Here is a 19593-nt window from a genome sequence, read left to right as displayed (position 1 = left end):
ACCAACAAGACAAACAGGTATAGAAAGATTATGTTGCTTAAACCATTTTTAATATGCAGCCCAAAAACCTTTCAAGCACATGCCTAGCTAAAACACCTCAATACCTCCTTTCACAAATATTATTTTCAGTGCCACCAAATGCTCTTTGAATAGTAAAAGAAACCCTTGCAAGCTGTTATCAAGTGTGTTCATCTTGCTTCATGACAGATGGTGGAGTTTGAGCTCTTCATCGGGATCACAGCTGTTATGAATCTCAAAGAAGAGTGGAGGAAACAAGGTGCAGAAACAAAATTAAACTTTGAGGTGAGAGGTAAAGTGCTTCACTGCCAAAGCCTGTAGTCTTATGATGAGTGTACGTTTATATCCCTTAAGAACACCTTGATTACATTCTTGACATAAATTGCTTAATTGATTACTATCATACCTCTACTGTATGCTCAAGCAGATAGCTGAGCTTTTGATAAGCTCTATAATTAGCCAAGATACTGTAAACATAACCTCAGACACCATTTCTGACACACTTTTCTTTTTAATCTTTCAAAAAGAGCAGTCTTAGTAAATAAATGAAACTATAATTAATTAAATCATAACTATAAAATGATAGTAATAATAATAAATAATAATGTTTTATAAATATTATATGTGTTTCTAATCAACAAAAACTAACACACTAATATGTTATTTTTACCTGAAATAGACATTAAATGGCACCTATGATGAAAATCATCTTTTGTAAGCTGTTTGGACAGAACTGTGTGTAGGTATAGTGTGTACATAGTCATACTGGGGTGATATAAACACAATAAGCCTCTTTTTAAAAATTTCCTGAGGTTAAAATAGGATCCAAATCCCTCCTATTTTGTGGCCGAGCGCAACGTAATGTAATGTAATGTGTATTTATATAGCGTATTTATTGTGTAAGGCCATACACCCAAAGCGCTTCACAATCATGAGGGATGTCTCTCCACACCACCACCATTGTGCAGCATCCACTTGGATGATACGACGGCAGCCATATTACAATGGCACTAGTGCGCTCACCCTATACCAGAAAGGTGGAGTAAGTAGGAGTGCTGTTTCCCCGCCCACCGAATTGATAGACAACCACATGTTAACATGTCTCTGTAGTAACGCATTTAATCATGTCAACAAGACAGGACGTGCGCAAAACCACTGGGAATAAAAGATCTGTTCAGTTTGCTAGGTTCATCAATCATTCTCAAATGTGATCAATAATGAGCTTTACAAGTTTAAAACGCTTTTAAAGCAAAGCAAGTTAATTAATTACAGTGACTTTACCGTCTTTACTTTATCACCACAGCCACGTCAGTACAATTATAAAAGCTTCAATCCCGTTTTTTGTACATTAACATAACATATACCCATACAGCAGTGGATATTAACATGTATCCTGTCACATTTGCCATGCAAAAACAGTGCAAAGCTAAATGCGCGTGCTGTGTGTCTCTGTGTCTACGTGAACTTTGTAACGACATTGTGTGACTCATTGTAGAAAGGCTTGAATTAACTCCACAACAAATATATCAAATAATCATTGGGAAAGTTCTTACTGTAGTATTCATCACAAATGTTACGTAAGGTCTGCTTCCTTCATATCTGTCACTGTGCTGTTTATCTGACCCTGCTGAGGCGGAGAACAAGGCAAAGTCTAACAGGCACATGGGAACAGTAGGTGGGGAGAACTAGCATTAAATGCACAGGCAACAAAAATAGCAACATTGTGTTCAGAGCGGAAAACTCCAACATTCTGAACTGTATAATAAATATTCTGATGGGTGTTTTGAGCTGAAATTTTACAGACACACTCTAGAGACACAAAAGACTTCTAAATCTTAAAAAAGGGGTAAAATATGTGACCTTTTACATTCATTAAGTTGTCAATTGTATTATGAGATGGGTGTTAACTGAAAAATAAAAATATGTAAACGAATTATTTCAGCTACAGTAGTTCAACTAAATCAGCCTATTTATAGGCCTAATCATTTAAATAAAAGAAATATTTAAATACTTAAATATTTAAAACTAGGGCATCACATAGCGCAGTGGGTAACATGATCGCCTCACAGCAAGAAGGTTGCTGGTTCGAGCCCCGGCTAGGTAGATTGGCATTTCTGTGTGGAGTTTGCATGTTCTCTCCATGTTGGCGTGGGTTTCCTTTGGGTGCTCCGGTTTCCCCACAGTTCAAAGACATGCGCTGTAGGTAAATTAAATAAACTAAATTGGCCATAGTGTATTTTCCCAGTGTTGGGTTGTGGCTGGAAGGGCATCCGCTGCGTAAAATATACAGTTGTTGACAGAACTATAATCCCTCTTTTGAATTTTTTTTTTTTTTAATTTCCCAAATAATGTTTAACAGAGCAAGAAAATGTGTTTCTGCTAGAGAAAGTCTTATTTGTTTTATTTCAGCTAGAATAAAAGCAGTTTTTAAAAAACATTTTAGGGACAAAATTATTAGCCCCTTTGAGCTATTGTTTTTCCGATTGTCTACAGAACAAACCATCGTTATACAATAACTTGCCTAATTATTCTAACCTGCCTTGTTAACCTAATTACCCTAGTTAAGTCTTTACATATACATTTAAGCTGTATAGAAGTGTCTTAAAAAATATTTAGTAAAATATTATTTACTGTAATTATGGCAAAGATAAAATAAATCAGTTATTAGAAATGAGTTATTAAAACTTTTATGCTTAGAAATGTGTTAAAAAAATCTTCTCCTCGTTAAACAGAAATTAGGGGAAAAAAATAAACGGGGGGGAGGGGGGCTAATAATTTAGGAGGGCAATTAATTCTGACTTCAAATGTATGCTGGACAAGTTGGCGGTTCATTCCGCTGTGGCGGCCCCTGATTAATTAAGGCACTAAGTCGAAAATAAAATGAATGAATAAATATTTAAACTATAATACAACAAAAAAAGACATACTTAGCGCAAATTTTAATGATTTAAAACATTATTGTACTAACAAAACCACAATCAAATTTCCAAAAACCTGAGAAAAAAAAATAACGTCAGAAACAGAAAATATAATTAATAAAACACAACAGTTAATCACTGACATTAAAGAACCACCAGAAGACTCAAAATTGCATATAAATGTCACTCCGAATGAAATTTCATTTTGTTCATTGTCAGAAAATGTCAAAAGGTGCATGGAGACCTCATCTTTTATAACCACTAGCTGTAGGCCTTTATTTTAAAACAAGGGCATCCAATTGCAAATCTGCACACCAACTTAATGTTTATTACCACACCGTCCTGCTTATTTGATAACCTTGTCAAATTATTCATGCCTAATCCACAATGACAACTCAAAACACAACACAAAGCGTGACTACAGTTCATAACCTTGATGAATCGTCCACTTGACCTTAACTTAACAGCTTCACCTATAAATAAGGAATAAGGCATTCACACAATGCAATTCTATGTCCTGTTTGTCTCGTAGCCTTGACACACCTGTAACCTGACACAGCAAAGACAGCCTAACAATTTAACCCAGTTACACACCAAAGGCTTGACAATGTATGTAGAAAAGCCCAACCGTAATTTACCCACACACACCCCCAACAGTATAATCAATGTTCATTTATTTTTTTATGAGAAAAGTCTTAAAGTCCTATAGTATAATGCACTCAGAAAATATTATGGCTGCTTGTTCTAACTACTTATTTAAAATGAGCTGAAACCACACAATTCTTGAGTTTTTTGGGGGGACAGCTTAATTGTTTTATGTTCACTCAACTTAAAATTGCAAAAAAAACATTAAGTTAACTTAATCAATTTTCGTTGGGATGGCAAAAAAGGATTGCGTGGAACCCTGCATTTTTAACGGTGTGGGTATTTTTCTGGAAGTGCATTTTTAACTGTTTTTCCTTCCTATAGGTAATGAGGGTTTGTTACTGCAGCTCCTCAAGAACGGCAGTGGCTCAGAGTTTGATAATCTTGGCATGCTGGACATCACGTGTCCTCTAAACAGACGGTGTGGGGTGACAGTGACAGTTAAAGGCCTCTCTTTTGCTGAGAGCTAAACAGGTCACGGGCTGAGCTGGTGTTAAGTGTGTCACTAGACATAGGGGAACAACAAAACAAGTTTTTCTGTTTGGAAATCTGACACGCTGCTGAGAAAAGGGGAAAAGAGAGGTTATTTCAGTTGGTGAGTAGACCCGTGTTGGTGTGATTTGGATAATTATGTTGGAGTAATGTTGTAAATAATGCATTTGCAGATTAATTTATTGCGCAATGGTTGTTTGGATGTTGTTGTGGGCTCTTTTGAGACCTATTAGATTAGTTTTAGCTGGGCTTTTGGGGTAATTTTGGTCGGCCGGCTACTTCTGCAAGAGTTCTCCACAGTTTCATGTTTTTGCCATGTGTGTAGATAATGGGTCTGGCTGTGGTTCAGTCCCAAAGTTCAGTAATAGCTTTGTAAACTTTTCCTGACTGGTAGATCTCAGTTATTTTCTTTCTCATTTGTTTTTGAATTTCTCTGAATCTCTGCATGATGCCTAGCTTTTGAGGATCACCTGGTCTACTTCACTTTGTCAGGCAGGTCCTATTTAAGTGATTTCTTGATTGCAGCAGGTGTTGTAGTAATCAGGCATGGGTGTGGCTAGAAAATGTGAACTCAGGTGTGATAAACCAGAGAGGGGGCGGGGATAGTTATGTATTTTGTTTTCCATTCATTAGAAATACCTTCATTTAAAATTTGCATGATGTGATTACTTTTGTTATTTATGACTAATAATAAATTTGTTGGATGATTTGAAACATTGTGGCATGGTGGCTCTGCAATTTGCACTGTCATCTCACAGCAAGAAGGTCACTGTCTCGAGTCCCGACTGGGCCAGTTGGCGTGTCTGTGTGGAGTTTGCATGTTCTCCCCGTGGTGGCTTGGGTTTCTTCCAGGAGCTCCGGTTTCCCCCACAGTCCAAAGACATAGGTGAATTGGATAAACTAAAATTGGCAGTAGTGTATGTGTGTCTGTGTAAATTGAGGGTGTATGGGTGTTTCTCAGTATTGAGTTGCAGCTGGAAGAGCATCTGCTAAATAAAACATATGCTGGGACAGTTGGCGGTACATTCCACTGTGGCAACCTCTGAAATAGAGACTAAGCCTAAGAAAATGAATGATCTAAAAAATTTAGGAAACATGCAAAAAAACAAGAAATTAGTGTGTGTTTGTGCGTGTTTGTGTGTATAAAAATCAGTCAGATTTACCATTTAATGATGTAGTTTAATCTCCTAATCAAGCATATTAACCCAGCAGTTTTCTGTCATTATGTAATGCATGTTTTGATTGCCTCAGGAACCATCATGGCAGCCACCCATGTGTCTTTACCGGGAACCACAGGCACCAACCTGGAATTTGCTGACTACAGTCTCTATAGCAACCTGTCTGATGATGAGCTCCTGCACCTGGCAATCGAGCGGAGTCTTGCTGATGCCCACAGCTCTGGGTCGGGCACTGAAAACTTAAAGACCCCTGCAGCTCTGAACAAGCCATCATCAGCAGCAGCAACAGCAGCATGCCAGACACCATCACGTCCACCCCAACAACAACAGCGGCAGCAGACAGTACAAGCTGCATGTCCTGCTAATCCACCCAGGTACAATCTGATGTGCTTCAGGTTCAAATGAAGCGGCATCATAAATCAAGCCAGCTATAAGACTAATGGTCAAAAATATTGTAATATGTGAAAAATTGTGAAATATTATTGCAGTTTAAAATAATTGTATTTTTTTACGTTGTTTATAATTAAATTATATTTAATGTCATCATAGTTATGGTGAAAATGTAATCCAATATGAAAACTTGAAAACTTTCCTGCATTTAGAATTATGCATTTTGTTTTACTTTCACCCCAAAAATATGAAGCAGCCCAATAGAATTAAACACTGATGATAATAATAATAATACTAATAGTAATAAATGTTTCTTCAGTAGCAGATTATAGTGTTAGAATAATTTCTGAATACTTAAGAATAAGGTAACGATGCTGAAAATTAAACACAGAAAATAACATTTGTAAACTTCAGTTATTTTAAATTGCAATCATATCCTACAATTCAAAATAATTATTAAAATGAACATCCATTTGTAGTATAGGACACTCACATCTTCTGTATTTCTCAATAAAACTATGTGAAGACATAAGAAATAGGCTGAAAGGATAGACATTAATGTGTTGCTGCATGAATTTTCCAGTCATGTTTTGATGATGCAGCTCACGGGAGGGGGTCAGGGTCACAATATCACTTACAGATGCCTACTGCGTCTTCTCCGGTGGCTGCTTTACACCTGTTCCTCTTCATTCAAAGGCCAGCATTAGAAAGAGGTGCAAGTGGAGTAGTTCAAGAGTTCGCATGCCACCGTGCATAAAAATAGAGACTCTATCCTTTGCTGTGCCCCAATGTACTTGTTTGGATTTTCACTGTAATCTGACATTTAAGGAGTGATAAGTTCTATATTTTAAGATATTATATAGGTTATTTGTTTGGGTTGGTAATTGTGGGTGAAAAAAGTTAAAAACTCTATTTCCATTCAACAATCAGAATTATTAGGCCCCCTTTGATTTTCCAAATAATGTTTAACAGAGCAAGGAAATTTTCACAAATTTTCGTCTGATGATATTTTTTTCTTCTGGAGAAAATCTAATTTGTTTTATTTTGGCTAGAATAAAAGCAGTTTTAAATTTTTTATGAACCATTTTCAGGTAAAATTATTAGCCCCTTTAAGCTATTTATTTATTTTTTTTTTGAAAGTCTACAGAGCAAACCATCGTTATACAATAACTTGCCTATTTACCCTAACCTGCCTAGTTAACCTAGTTGAGCCTTTTACACTTTGAGCTGCATAGCTGTCCATAATGGCTAAAATGAAATAAATCAGTTGTTAGAAAGGAGTTATTAAAACTATTATGTTAAGAAATGTGTTGAAAAAATCTGCTCTGCGTCAAACAGAAATTGGTGGAAAAGATAAATAGGGGGGCTAATAATTCAGGGGGGGGGGGGGGGGTAGAATTCTGACTTCAACTGTTTATATATATATTCAAAAACATATAGTATATAACATATAGAAGCACAAGTGTTATTAAATGATCTCTTTCTGATCAGCTTTTTTTTTCTTCCTCAAAAGAGAAAAAATTGATCTTGAAAATGTGTGTTCAGTGAGTCATTTTGTGACTGGATATGGCAAGCCAATGGTGGCGTACCGAAGATATGATGGATCTATGCAACTCGTGCCTGAACCTGAAGAGTGAGTGATGTTTGGATAAAAGTGTTTTGTTCGTTTTTTTACGTTTTTTTTTTAAAATATACTGTTCATTAAAGGTGCAGCAGGTGATTGTCTTCAGAAACATTTTTTGTTGTGCTGGTTAAAAGTCTCTTCATATACCAATAGTAATGATTTCAGTAAATGATCTAAATGAATTTATATGTATTTTCATTTTCTAGGTAAGGCATAATACTAAAAAAAGTTAATCCAATTAAAATGTGTCAGGCGATAATTCCCATGATTCTGATAAGTAGCCCAAACTATCAACGAAGGAGAGAGTGACAGCAGGAAAAACAATTACTAAATCAAAACTTTTTAAAATTCTGAATCAATATTGGAGTTTCTTTTGCATGCTGGAGGAAGGATGACACCATGGTTGAAGTATTTCTTTTAGACGGGTTATGTTTTAAAAGTGTTTTAGTCATGCAAACCTTATGTAGATTTGTTGCGTTACGAATTACTTATATGCACTGACGTGTTGTTCAGCCACTGAAATCTTCCGGCGAAAGATTGATCTGACTATTTACAGTTAAATAAGGAACCTTTTACAGCATCAATAATGTAGATTTTTATTTTATTGACTATACGGTCTGAAATATTATGTAAGTATAGCTTAGTAATAAGTGTAATTCCTGCATCCTGCCAACCAAGCACTAAGCATACAGTAGTTGCATTAGGACAAAGTGCATGAGAGAGTGAGACCAGCAACCCTTGCATGAATAAAAAGTTGCACAAGTTTGACAAGTTCTGCTTGCTACACAACTGAAAACATGCTAGATATAAAGCAGTTTTTCATTTAGAATTGTAGTATTATACAGTACTATAAAGTTTTCTAACGGGTGAATGACATGATCTAATACAGTGGTTCTCAACTGGTTTGGCCTTGGGACCCACATTTTTACATTGTCATCAATCCGCAACCCAAATTTTTAGGAACTATAATATAATTTTAGGAATTACAATTAATTTGTACTTATTTGTTAACATACACAAGTAGTGACAGATAAATCATAAGAAAATCACCAAGACTTACAAATAAACAATATTTTATTGCTGTCATTTAACAAAATTCATCAAATTATAGAAATATTACAAAGTAAAACGTCAAATACTGTAAACAGTGCTTATGGTATAAGCAAAGGTTCAAATATGAACTAAACTGAACTGTTAATAAAGCATTAACACTGATCCTGTTGCACAGAACAAACCAGCAAATTCAAGTAAATTGATAATAATAACCATAACCATTTCTATAATGATCGCCAGTTATTTGCTCTTCTGCTATTGTGTGGGCTTTCTTGGCCTTTGCTACACGGTGAGCTACGCAGTAAGATGCGCGGATTGCCTGTACTTGTTTTGAACATGAAGATGTTAGGCACTTTTGTGATGCCCTCAGCTATTGGAGTCGTCTTTGAAAAAAGTCCACAGGTTTGTCCTTGCAACTGGGATGTTTGGTTTCTAAATGTCGTTTCAATTTAGAAGGTTTCATGCTCTCTTGTGAGAGCAACACACTACATATAAGCCTCCTTTTGTTGTCAATATATTTATTCGGGGTACTACTTGCGCTTCAACATATTTGTTGCTATAATTAAATGAAATTTCACATGTCAAATGGTACGGTTGTCATGCGCGCATTTCAAAACAAAAATTCATATTAAATAAAGCACTCATGGAAGATTCATTTCATTATGGCATGACATTTTAGAAGTTTAAAGCAAAGCATTGCATAAACAAATTGTCTATTGTAGGGAACTTGAGCCCATTGCTAAGGCCATTTCGGAGGGGGATGTAGGGACAGTGAGACTAATGGTCAAGCAACCAGGCTGCAACCTTCTTAAACCTAATAAAGAAGGGTGGATTCCTTTGCATGAGGCGGCATATTATGGACAAGATCAATGCGTTAAAATTCTCCTGAGAGGTAGAGTGCACTCATTTGTAAATTCCTCAAATCCTATTTTCCAAGCTGTAAAAGAATGTTGTGATTCTTATCATGAATGTAGCTCAACCTGGGATGATTAACCAGCGCACTTTGAGAGATCAGACTCCTTTAATGTTAGCTGTGTCCAGAGAGAATCTGGCATGTGTGGAGATTCTTCTGGAGAAAGGAGCTGATCCTGAGATTCCCAACAAGGAAAAGGAGACTCCACTTTACAAAGGTATTGTACCGCTTTAATATCTATCTATCTATCTATCTATCTATCTATCTATCTATCTATCTATCTATCTATCTATCTATCTATCTGTCTGTCTGTCTGTCTGTCTGTCTGTCTGTCTGTCTGTCTGTCTGTCTGTCTGTCTGTCTGTCTGTCTGTCTGTCTGTCTGTCTGTTCATGTCCACCCAACTGTTATCTATTCATCCATCAGTCTGTCTGTCATCTCTCTATGCATTCATCTAACTGTCAACCATCCATCTGTCCATTATTCATCCATCCAACAGTCGTCCATCCATGTAACATCTGTGTACCATCAATCCATTATTCATCCATCCATCCTTCATCTTTCTGCCATCAATCCATTATTCATCCAACCATCCGTCTGTCTGTCATCCAGGGGCGGACTGGCCATCTGGCAATTCTGGCAAATGCCAGAAGGGCTGGACCAATTTTTAAATGTGGGCCGGTTAGGTTTTTTTTGAAAAAATTTATTGTTTTTAAGTGCAGACAGCTTTTATCTCTTCCTAGATGTGATATTATGATGATGATAATAAAAATAATAATAATAAATATTAAGCATTTGGCCCAATCGGCAACTGCCGTCTGGTTTCAAGATGGGCCGACCCAATCCAAGGTAACCCGGACATAATCAAAATCTGGCAAAAATGTCATATTATTTCACCATCTTTACACCAAAATAAATAGTGAATGTGCGTGTCCGTGGGTGGGGCTGTGTCGGTGTGGTAATGTGGGCTGATGTTACAACAGTGACAGGGCTGAATGTTTGTCCCAGTCCGCCCCTGCTGTCATCTATGCATTCATACAACTGTCATCCATCCATCTGTTCATTATTCATCCATCCATGCGTCATCCATCCATGCATAATCTATGTACTATCAATCTATTATTTATCCATCCATCCTTCCATCCATCAGTCTGTCATCTATCCATTCATATAACTTTCATCCATCCATCTGTCCATTATTCATCCATCCATGTCATCTATCCATCCATGCATCATCTGTGTTCTATTAATCCATTATTTATCCATCCATCCATCTGTCTTTCATCTATGCATTCATACAACTGTCATCCATCCATCTGTTCATTATTCATCCATCCATGCGTCATCCATCCATCCATGCATAATCTATGTACTATCAATCTATTATTTATCCATCCATCCTTCCATCCATCAGTCTGTCATCTATCCATTCATATAACCTTCATCCATCCATCTGTCCATTATTCATCCATCCATGTCATCTATCCATCCATGCATCATCTGTTTACTATTAATCCATTATTTATCCATCCATCCATCTGTCTTTCATCTATCCATTCATACAACTGTCATCCATCCATCTGTCCATCTCCAACTGTCTGTCTGTCTGGTAGTCCATCCAACCATCTGTCTACCCAATTACTATCCATCTTTCCATCCCTCCATCCATCTTCTGCCATCAATCTATTATTCATTTATTCCATCCATCCTTTATCTTTCTGCCATCAATCCATTATTCATCCATCCATCCATCCGTCTGTCATCTATGCATTAATTCTATCTATCTATCTATCTATCTATCTATCTATCTATCTATCTATCTATCTATCTATCTATCTATCTATCTATCTATCTATCTATCTATCTATCTATCTATCTATCTATCTTTTCCTTCTTTAATCTTTTGTAAATGCAGGTATATTCTTTTGTAGTTCAGGTTGATAACTCTAGCTTACAGTCCCAGATACACATCATTTAATTAAAAAAAGCCTTTTTGTTGATGTTCTTCATTTAACATGGCCTTCAGTGCTGTGATGGAAATGTTATTATTTCTATACATATCTGTAGCTTGCGAGAAGGAAAACCCAGCATTGGTTGCCATGTTACTGAATCACGGCGCCTTGGTGAATAAGAGCTGTATTCAAGGCTGGACGGCTCTCCACGAGAGTGTGTGCAGGAACAATGTGGAAATCTGTGAGATGCTGATGAAAGCTGGAGCCAAAGTCAGCTTGCCTAACAAGTACGGAATCACTCCTATCTTTGTAGCGGCTCAAAGTGGAAAAGTGGAAGCACTTCGCATGCTTTTAAAAAATGGTAACATCTTCCTCTATCATTTGGGTTGTGTTTTGTCTTTCTGTCGCTTTGTAATGTAATGCATCTTAAAGGTAATTTCTTTCAATTCTATCAGGCGCTGATCTCAACAGTCAGGCCTCAGATGGAGCCACAGCGCTGTATGAGGCCTGTAAAAATGGTCATGAGGACATTGTAGAGTTCCTTCTCTCTCAAAATGCAGATGCCAACAAGGCAGGAAAAACAGGACTCTTGCCGATTCATATTGCTGCCCAGCGTGGCAAAGATGGGTATGATTTAACAGTACAGAAATATAAAGTATTTATGTGAACGAATGTGCTTTGGGAGAAATGTTCTCAGGTTTATCTAAAGATAAATTTTTTATGCGAAGGCCATTGGTTCTTGAGAGTTCAGGCATAGTACATCTCACAATCTTGCATTAATTTTCAGCAAAGACCTCCTCACTTTTGGGTGTACCCGCAAAAATATCAGTGCAACTAAGTAAGTCTCAATGGGTGCTTTACAGCAATGCTGTAGCAAGAGGGTGCTAATCCTGTAACCTTAACTCAAGCTAACTCAAGTAGGAGCAAATTTTTTTACTTGCAAAATACCATTTATCTGCATTTAAATGTTCTTTCTTCTGACAGACATAATGTCTTTTTAACTCTGTGTAGGTTTTTTCCCTCGCCTAACAGTATAACTAATAATCCATTAGCATTATTCCTGTTAGCATGAAATGTTTAGGGATGGGAATCGTGAAAAAAATTAACAATTTCCAAAATCCTTTTTTGCAGCCTTTTAACCATTTCAATTCCTTTAACTACTTTATTAACAATGACTTAAATGCTGCCTGGGAATAAATATATGAAAACAAACAAATATGTTACTGCTAAAAATAATATTTTAACACAACCTTCGCAAAAGGTCTGTTTAAGAGAACACTGAGTAAATGCATAATGTATATCTATATTATAATGCGAATAGGCAATCTGATTTTGAGTTGCAAGCTGTCTTTGGCTAATTTAAAATAAGAGCCAATTAGAGTTAAGAATCAACTCATTAAATAAAAATATGCAAGAGATGGTTTTTTTTAAGCGTTATTTGTGGACATATGTTTGAAGCCCTTCGTTCTACAGTTAGGCATGGAAAGAACATTGAAATGTCATCAGTTAACTGATAAGCTTCTATAGGTATGCATTAAGATCGGAATACTGTATGTGATAGGGCTAGGCGATTTGGCCTAAAATCAAAATCTTGATTAATAATGAACATTTTTACTCAATCACGATTAATGATTATTTTATTTATTTATTTATTTATTTTATTATTTGTTTATTTATTTTTTTGCTGTAATAGTTCACTTACAGGTTTTGTACAGTAAATATGCTCACATATAACAAGTGGGAGATTTCTGAATAAAGGGTACACTAATTGATTTTAAAATAATCAAAGGAAACACGTTCTACTATCTATGATTATTTATTGAACATCAATGTTAAACAACTGAAATAAAACACACATTGTCTACAACCAACGGTCACTTTTTTCTTATGAAAAAGTAAAAATAAATAACTTGCACTTTTGGAATAACTCTTGTACAACCTGTAAATAATATTTTAAACAGTCCAATCCTTGCATCTTGTTTAAACAAATATTTATTGTAATGTAAATCGATGTAATGTAATTACCTTTAATGCAAATTACTATTTTATTGTAATAGAAAGTATACCTTCTCAAGGTATCTCTGGCACAGCTTCCAATTATCATCAATGTAGTGCAAACGTGCGACGTATAGTTACATTTTTCGAGAGGTGTGTGAGTAAAAGCACAAAGGCTGCTCCAGACTATACCCATAGAATCGACGCAGAAGTATAAATCAGCCTTAATAGAGCGGGGTCACGTGACTCTGCATGTGGTGGGAAAAGTAACTGAAAAAATTGACCTGAAAAAATTTTATCGATTATTGGTCCTGAATGTCTATTTCGTTACGTTTTGATTAATTGCACAGCCGTAGTATGCATCATGAATTTCATCACAAGACAATACAGAGGCACAATAGAGATAATACTTTGTCGCAAAGTTATTAAGTTGAACTACTGTATATGCATATTAAAAGTATTCATTTTACTCTGAATACCAAAAAAATAACTCAACCAAAATTATAGCATTGAAAACACAACAATAAAGCATCAAATAATAGCAAGAGTAGAGGAGATTAACTGAAAAATAGTACTACATTCAAGAAAAGGAATCCTCAGAGCCACACCAAACTTACATTGCTTAGGATAGTTCAATTTGCCAATCATATTTTTACTCCTAAACTTTGTTTTGGTCTGATTCTATTTAAAATAAAAGTAAAATTTTTAGTTAACTGTTCATATTTACATCTCGTAGTTCACGTTTTCTTCACTAATTCTCGGTTCCCAACCCCAGAACTTTCCTCCTAAAATGTCATTATTTCTAATCACTTAATACAAGCTTTTTAAAGATTTTCATGTATTCAATAGATTATCAGTCTTCATTTTAAACCATCTCCCCTTTTTATAATGTTCATTTCAACCTAATGACATCAACTTCTAACATGACATTCAAATTTGGTGCATACTAGCAAGGTAACACTCAAGAACATCAAGTTTCTCATTTTCAGAATTATAGCCATGCTGATCCCAGCCACAAGTAGGGCCAGAGTGAGGCGTTCTGGTATCAGCCCTCTCCATTTGGCTGCGGAGCGCAACAGAAATGACATTGTGGAAGTACTGATCGAGGCCGGCTTTGACGTTAATGCCATGTTGTCTGAGGATCGTTCCATGATGTATGAAGATCGGCGGAGCACAGCTCTCTACTTTGCCGTCATTAACAACAACATCGAAGCTACCACTATGCTTCTGGAGGCTGGTGCCAACCCAAACCTGGATACGTTCAAACCGCTGCTGGTGGCACTGAGGCAGGGCTGCATACAGACTGTGACTCTGCTGGTGGAACATGGCGCTGATGTTAATGCCAACATCCCAACTCATCCAACTAGCTTTCCAGCCTCCGTTATGTTCTGTATGAAGTACTTGTCCTTACTGAAATATCTGATGGATAACGGCTGCGATGCATTGTCATGTTTTAATTGTGTTTATGGTAGTAATCCCCATCCACCTATAAAACCAAGGCGGAATCCAAGATATGACTCAGATGAATCCAGAGAAAAGACCTGTGTTCTGGTGAGTGTTTTGAAGATAGCTATATATACAGTCAAACTAAAAAAGGATTCAGATATATTATTATATTTTTATTCATGCACTTACTAATGGGTGCTAGACATTATACATCATTTATGCATTAAATTAGGATAGCTAAATAAATTAAACTGTCATTATACACTCGCCGGCCACTTGCTGTCCAACTGCTCGTTACAGCAAATTTCTAATCAGCCAATCACATAGCAACAACTCAATGCATTTAGGAATGTAAACATCTTCAATACAATCTGCTGCAGTTCAAATCGAGCATCAGAATTAGGAAGAAAGGTGATTTAAGTGACTTTGAATGTGGCATGGTTTGTTGGTGCCAGACGGGCTGGTCTGAGTATTTCAGAAACTACTGATCTACTGGGATTTTCACACACAACCATCTCTAGGGTTTCCAGAGAATAGTCCGAAAAAGGGAAAATTATCCAGTGAGTGACAGTTCTGTGGGCACAAATGCCTTGTTGATGCCAGAGGTCAAAGGAGAATGGCCAGACTGGTTCGAGCTGATTTTTAAGGCAACAGTAACTCAAATAACCACTCGTTACAACCGAGGTATGCAGAAGAGCATCTCTGAACGCACAAAGCGTCCAACCTTGAGGCAGATGGGCTACAGCAGCAACCGGGTGCTACTCCTGTCAGCTAAGAACAGGAAACTGAGGCTACAATTCGCACAGGCTCACCAAAATTGGACAATAGAAGATTGGTAAAACGTTGCCTGGTCTAACGAGTCTTCATTTCTGCTGCAACATTCGAATGGTAGGGTCAGAATTTGGGATCATCAACATGAAAGCATGGATCCATCCTACCTTTTATCAGCAATTCAGGCGAGTGGTGGTGGTGTAATGGTGTTGAGGATATTTTCTTGGCACACTTTGGGCACATTGGTACCAATTGAGCATTGTGTCAATGCCACAGCCTACCTGAATATTGTTGCTGACGATGTCCATCCCTTTATGACCACAGTGCAGGGCCGGCGCGTCCATAGAGGCGAACTAGTAGGCCGCCTAGGGCGGCAGTATAGAGAGGGCGGCATCCGCGACACCTTCCTTACCACCCGCGTCCTCAGTTATGTCCGCGACACCTCCCTCACCACCCGCGTCCTCAAATATATTCACGCATAGACGACAGAATAGAGAGGGCGGCGTCAGCGACACCTCCATCAGCACCCTCGCGTCCTCAGTTATATCCGCGCATAGGGCGGCAGAATTGAGAGCGCAGTGTCCGCGACACCTCCCTCCCTCCCTCAGCACCCGCGCATCCTCAGCGCATAGTGTGCTGGAAAAGAGGTCCGCGACACCTCACTTCATTTACATAACCGGTCACTTTCGTTTTTACATTGGGGTTGAGGGCGGCATGATCGTCCTCTGCCTAGAGCGGCAGTTCAGCTTGCTCTGGCCCTGCCACAGTGTACCCATCTTTTGATGGCTACTTCCAGCAGGATAATCCACCATGTCATAAAGAGCATGTCATATCTCAGACTGGTTTCTGAAACATGACAATAATCTTACTGTACTCTTACTGTACTCACTTACTGGCTTCCACAGTCACCAGATCTCAATCCAATAGAGCACCTTTGGGATGTGGTGGAACATATTTTATTACCACTTTCTAAACCGTAGCAAATAAATGGTGATAATGTGAGAAAATGTCTGAATAATCTTTGATTTGACTGTGTTATTTAACTATTGAACCACAGCCATTATTTTCTTAGGAAACATTTGCTCAACTTTTTGATCCACTTCAAATGTTGACTGCTGTATATTACTTATTTCATATCTACTTTGCATTTTTTACTAGTTCTGCGAGGTGATCTCCACCGAAAACTACTCGCGCTGGTCAGGACCGATTATTGACGTGCTTCTAGACTATGTTGGACATGTGAAACTCTGCGCACGACTGGTTGAACATCTGGACAGTTACCACGAGTGGCAGTGCATCAAAGAGAAAGCAAGTATGTGCACCCATACCTTGAGCGTGAATTATTCATTTATGCAGATGATTTGAGTCACCTGTGTATTCATTTGCTGCCTTTGATTGCAGTGCCTCCACGCCCACTCATGCAGCTGTGCAGACTGAAAATCCGTACACTCCTCGGAATCAACAGACTGAAGAAAATTCACAAGCTTCCGGTTCCTCCGAGGCTGATCAAATTCCTAAATCATCAAGAACGAGAATATGAAATGTAGACCTGCTTTTATTCAATGCAGAAAGAACAATGACATAAGAAAATTATCTGTCCATATGCTTCTGTTCATAACTTGCACTGAGTTAAAATAATTGGAACTAAATTGACATAAATTTTCCAATCAAATCTGCTGCTTAATGTAAACAGGCCATAAATGTTTAAATGCAAGTAGCTATCAGACATAAACAGAATATAGCGGACATGTATTAAATAGATTCAGTGAAGACATATTAATTTATCTTGTCTATATGTGTATTCTTATTTAAAATGTAGGAATATTATATGTACGAAAAATGATATCATGTGAAAGAAAATAATAACTGCTATTTTTTTGCAATATAGTAGAATGTATTATGAAATGTGTATAGTTTTGTATTAGGTTTTGTATTTTTTACTTCTTGCTGATTTTTAGTCAGGTCGGTGTATATTTCAATGTTTTGTCTTGCTTACAAAGCAAACTAAGTGGCAAAGCTACGTGAGATAATTATCTGAATGATTTCCAACGACATGATGATAATAATTAAAGTGTTATACAATAATTAAAGTTACAGTATTTGAGATTCAATTAGCCTATTCCTTTACAAATTTTGAAGATTTTCTACAAACTAGTGTATATGTATGAATAATAAATAACCTAACTTCCATTCCTGGGTATAATGATGTACAAAATTACCGCCCTTTTTCATTTCATGGGTTGTTCTTGGGGTTTTTCAGCTACAGTTTTTTTCTGTTCTTTAATAAACGATTAACACAGTTCTTGAAATGTTATTATTAAAAATAAAAAAACAACACCTCCAAACTGAACCAGTGTGAAAAAATATAATAAGAAAACAGTTTTTCTCAAATTAAAAATGAATGTCCCTCATTTGCTCATTCACCTACTTGCTCATCTGCACACGTTTTCAATCAACATTTCCAACGTTACTTCAACGTTAAAAATAAAACTGAGAAAGAAAACAAAACTCATTTACTTACTAACAGTTCTAACGGTGAACAAAATTACGGAATACGTTGTTCTTAACCAAGTACGTTACTTTAAATAATGTAGCTACTGAAAACAACACTTTGTGGACCTTACTATTCAGAGTCGGAAGTGACGTCATGAGTTATTCAGTGTTCATTCGGATTTATTTATTACAAAAGCAATAGCACAAAAAAATGAATAAAAGGTCTATACAGTCATTATAAAAAGACTATTGTATTATTCTGTGTATGTCGATTAAGTGTTAGCTACAACGTGGGTAGAATAATTGGTTCTGGTGTCGTCACGTATTGCCCCCCTAATTGTGTCTGTAACTTAGGGAAGTAATTAAAAATACTTTTAAAAACAATAAACGTGTAAACAAAATTCGTACAAATACCTGTATTTACATAATGTTGTCAGCAGTAAAGCTGTCAGCAATACTCAGAGAGAGAACACAGAAGCTGCCTCTATGTGTCCTTGAATGTGGGTGTTGTTAACCCTGATCTGAACTTGATCAGGTCAGTTCGGGTAGCAGCCAGACAATGTACTTTCCAGATGGCCAGACTTGAGAGCAAAACTGATTGCCCAGATTCAGTGTTGCCAACTTTTTCCGATGGTAAGTAGCTAAAGCCTGTATGGTATGGAGGCGAAGGCCGTAGCTAAATGTTGCCAGATGACGTCAAGCACTAATTTGCATATCAGTGACGTCATCACGTAGTATCTGACAAGAAACCCCGTCATGTTTCTACTCCCTGAGGCGGTATCTCTCTGTCGGAGGTATTACTTTATATTTACACATTACATCCAGAATTTAATCAATAAATAGGTTCTTATTAACATATTACTTAGCGTGATGACGTCATTGCGTAATCGCAACTTAAAACTACAGCTCTTTATGTAGTATACAAAATAATGAATGTTTTCTCAGATTGATTGGCCATCTCAGCAAAAACCTTGTTTGAAAAATGTCCATTTAGATTAGTATGAAAAACTGTTCAAAAGCATGCAAATCCCAAATGTGCTCAGCCAAAAAACGCAAAAGGTGCAAATTAACTATTCATCAAAGGCGGCAACACCACAGCTCCAAAAATACAAATTTATTAAATTAAAAAGCCTGATACAAAGCAGATTTGTATGAAATTGAGATTTTAATGAAACTTTATAGTTATAGCACTATTGGAATTAATTGCTACCTAAATAACCAACAATTACACATGTTAACAATTTAACAAATATCAGTAAATTAACGGTTATGAAAAACAATCGAGCTCGCGATTTACTCTACTGAGTGAAGCCTGCAGCCACTGCTTTGAGTCACTTTTTAAAAATAGCTAAAAGTAGCCAAATGACAGTTAAAAACTGCTAAATTTGTTGCTAGTTGCTGTTTGAAAAAAAAAAGTTGCTAGCTAGTATGAAAAGTAGCAGCAAAATTGCTAAGTTGGCAACATTGCCCAGATTCTCAATATGTTCTGTTTTCCCAGCAAATGATATGGTCTGCTTGCAGTGCCTCATATCATAGACAATACCTGAAATACAAATGCTGTGTAAAAAAAAAGAAAGAAAGATAGAAACCTTATGATTTTCAAACGTGATAGCCCGATGTTGTATCTTTTAATCGTTCATTCGGAGTAAATATTGATATTTAGTATTAAATAGGCCTACACATACAAATGGCATTTCATGTTACCA

General features: G+C 36.8%; 2 protein-coding genes across 17 annotated transcripts in view; one reads left to right on the top strand and one right to left on the bottom strand.

The window, feature by feature from the left end:
* ppp4r4 (protein phosphatase 4, regulatory subunit 4) overlaps positions 1-18539 on the bottom strand; it is an 82779-nt gene extending 64240 nt beyond the window's left edge. For 6 of the 12 annotated variants that reach the window (XM_073933295.1, XM_073933297.1, XM_073933296.1 and 3 more), the window contains exons 1-2: positions 18302-18539; positions 16765-16908 (exon numbers count right to left, since the gene is read on the bottom strand). The gene's annotated coding sequence lies outside the window, so the exon portion shown is untranslated. Of the gene's footprint in view, positions 1-16764; positions 16909-17822; positions 18048-18301 lie in introns of those variants that run through there. The other 6 variants (XM_073933304.1, XM_073933303.1, XM_073933299.1 and 3 more) reach the window with 5 other exon arrangements.
* Positions 4025-17696, top strand: asb2a.1 (ankyrin repeat and SOCS box containing 2a, tandem duplicate 1). Of its 5 annotated transcripts, none has more exons than XM_691298.11 (11): positions 4025-4176; positions 5325-5625; positions 7155-7274; positions 9041-9210; positions 9293-9448; positions 11298-11543; positions 11638-11809; positions 11970-12020; positions 14167-14728; positions 16553-16706; positions 16796-17696. In XM_691298.11, the coding sequence occupies exons 2-11, from the start codon at positions 5333-5335 to the stop codon at positions 16939-16941; spliced, it is 2070 nt and encodes a 689-aa protein (XP_696390.3). In that variant the 5' UTR covers positions 4025-4176; positions 5325-5332; the 3' UTR covers positions 16942-17696. The 5 variants fall into 5 exon arrangements, with proteins under 5 accessions (XP_696390.3, XP_005160666.1, XP_073789411.1 ...); XM_073933310.1 differs by lacking the exon at positions 11970-12020 and adding an exon at positions 4832-4959 and having other exon boundaries at positions 4176-4565; XM_073933308.1 differs by lacking the exon at positions 4025-4176 and adding an exon at positions 4782-4959.
* Positions 18540-19593: the final 1054 nt, after the last annotated feature.

The sequence above is a fragment of the Danio rerio genome, chromosome 20 (genome assembly GCF_049306965.1).
Source record: "Danio rerio strain Tuebingen ecotype United States chromosome 20, GRCz12tu, whole genome shotgun sequence".
Lineage (NCBI taxonomy): Eukaryota > Metazoa > Chordata > Actinopteri > Cypriniformes > Danionidae > Danio > Danio rerio.
The sequence above is the reverse complement of the archived record's forward strand: the minus strand, read 5'-3'. Positions and strand labels throughout refer to the sequence as shown.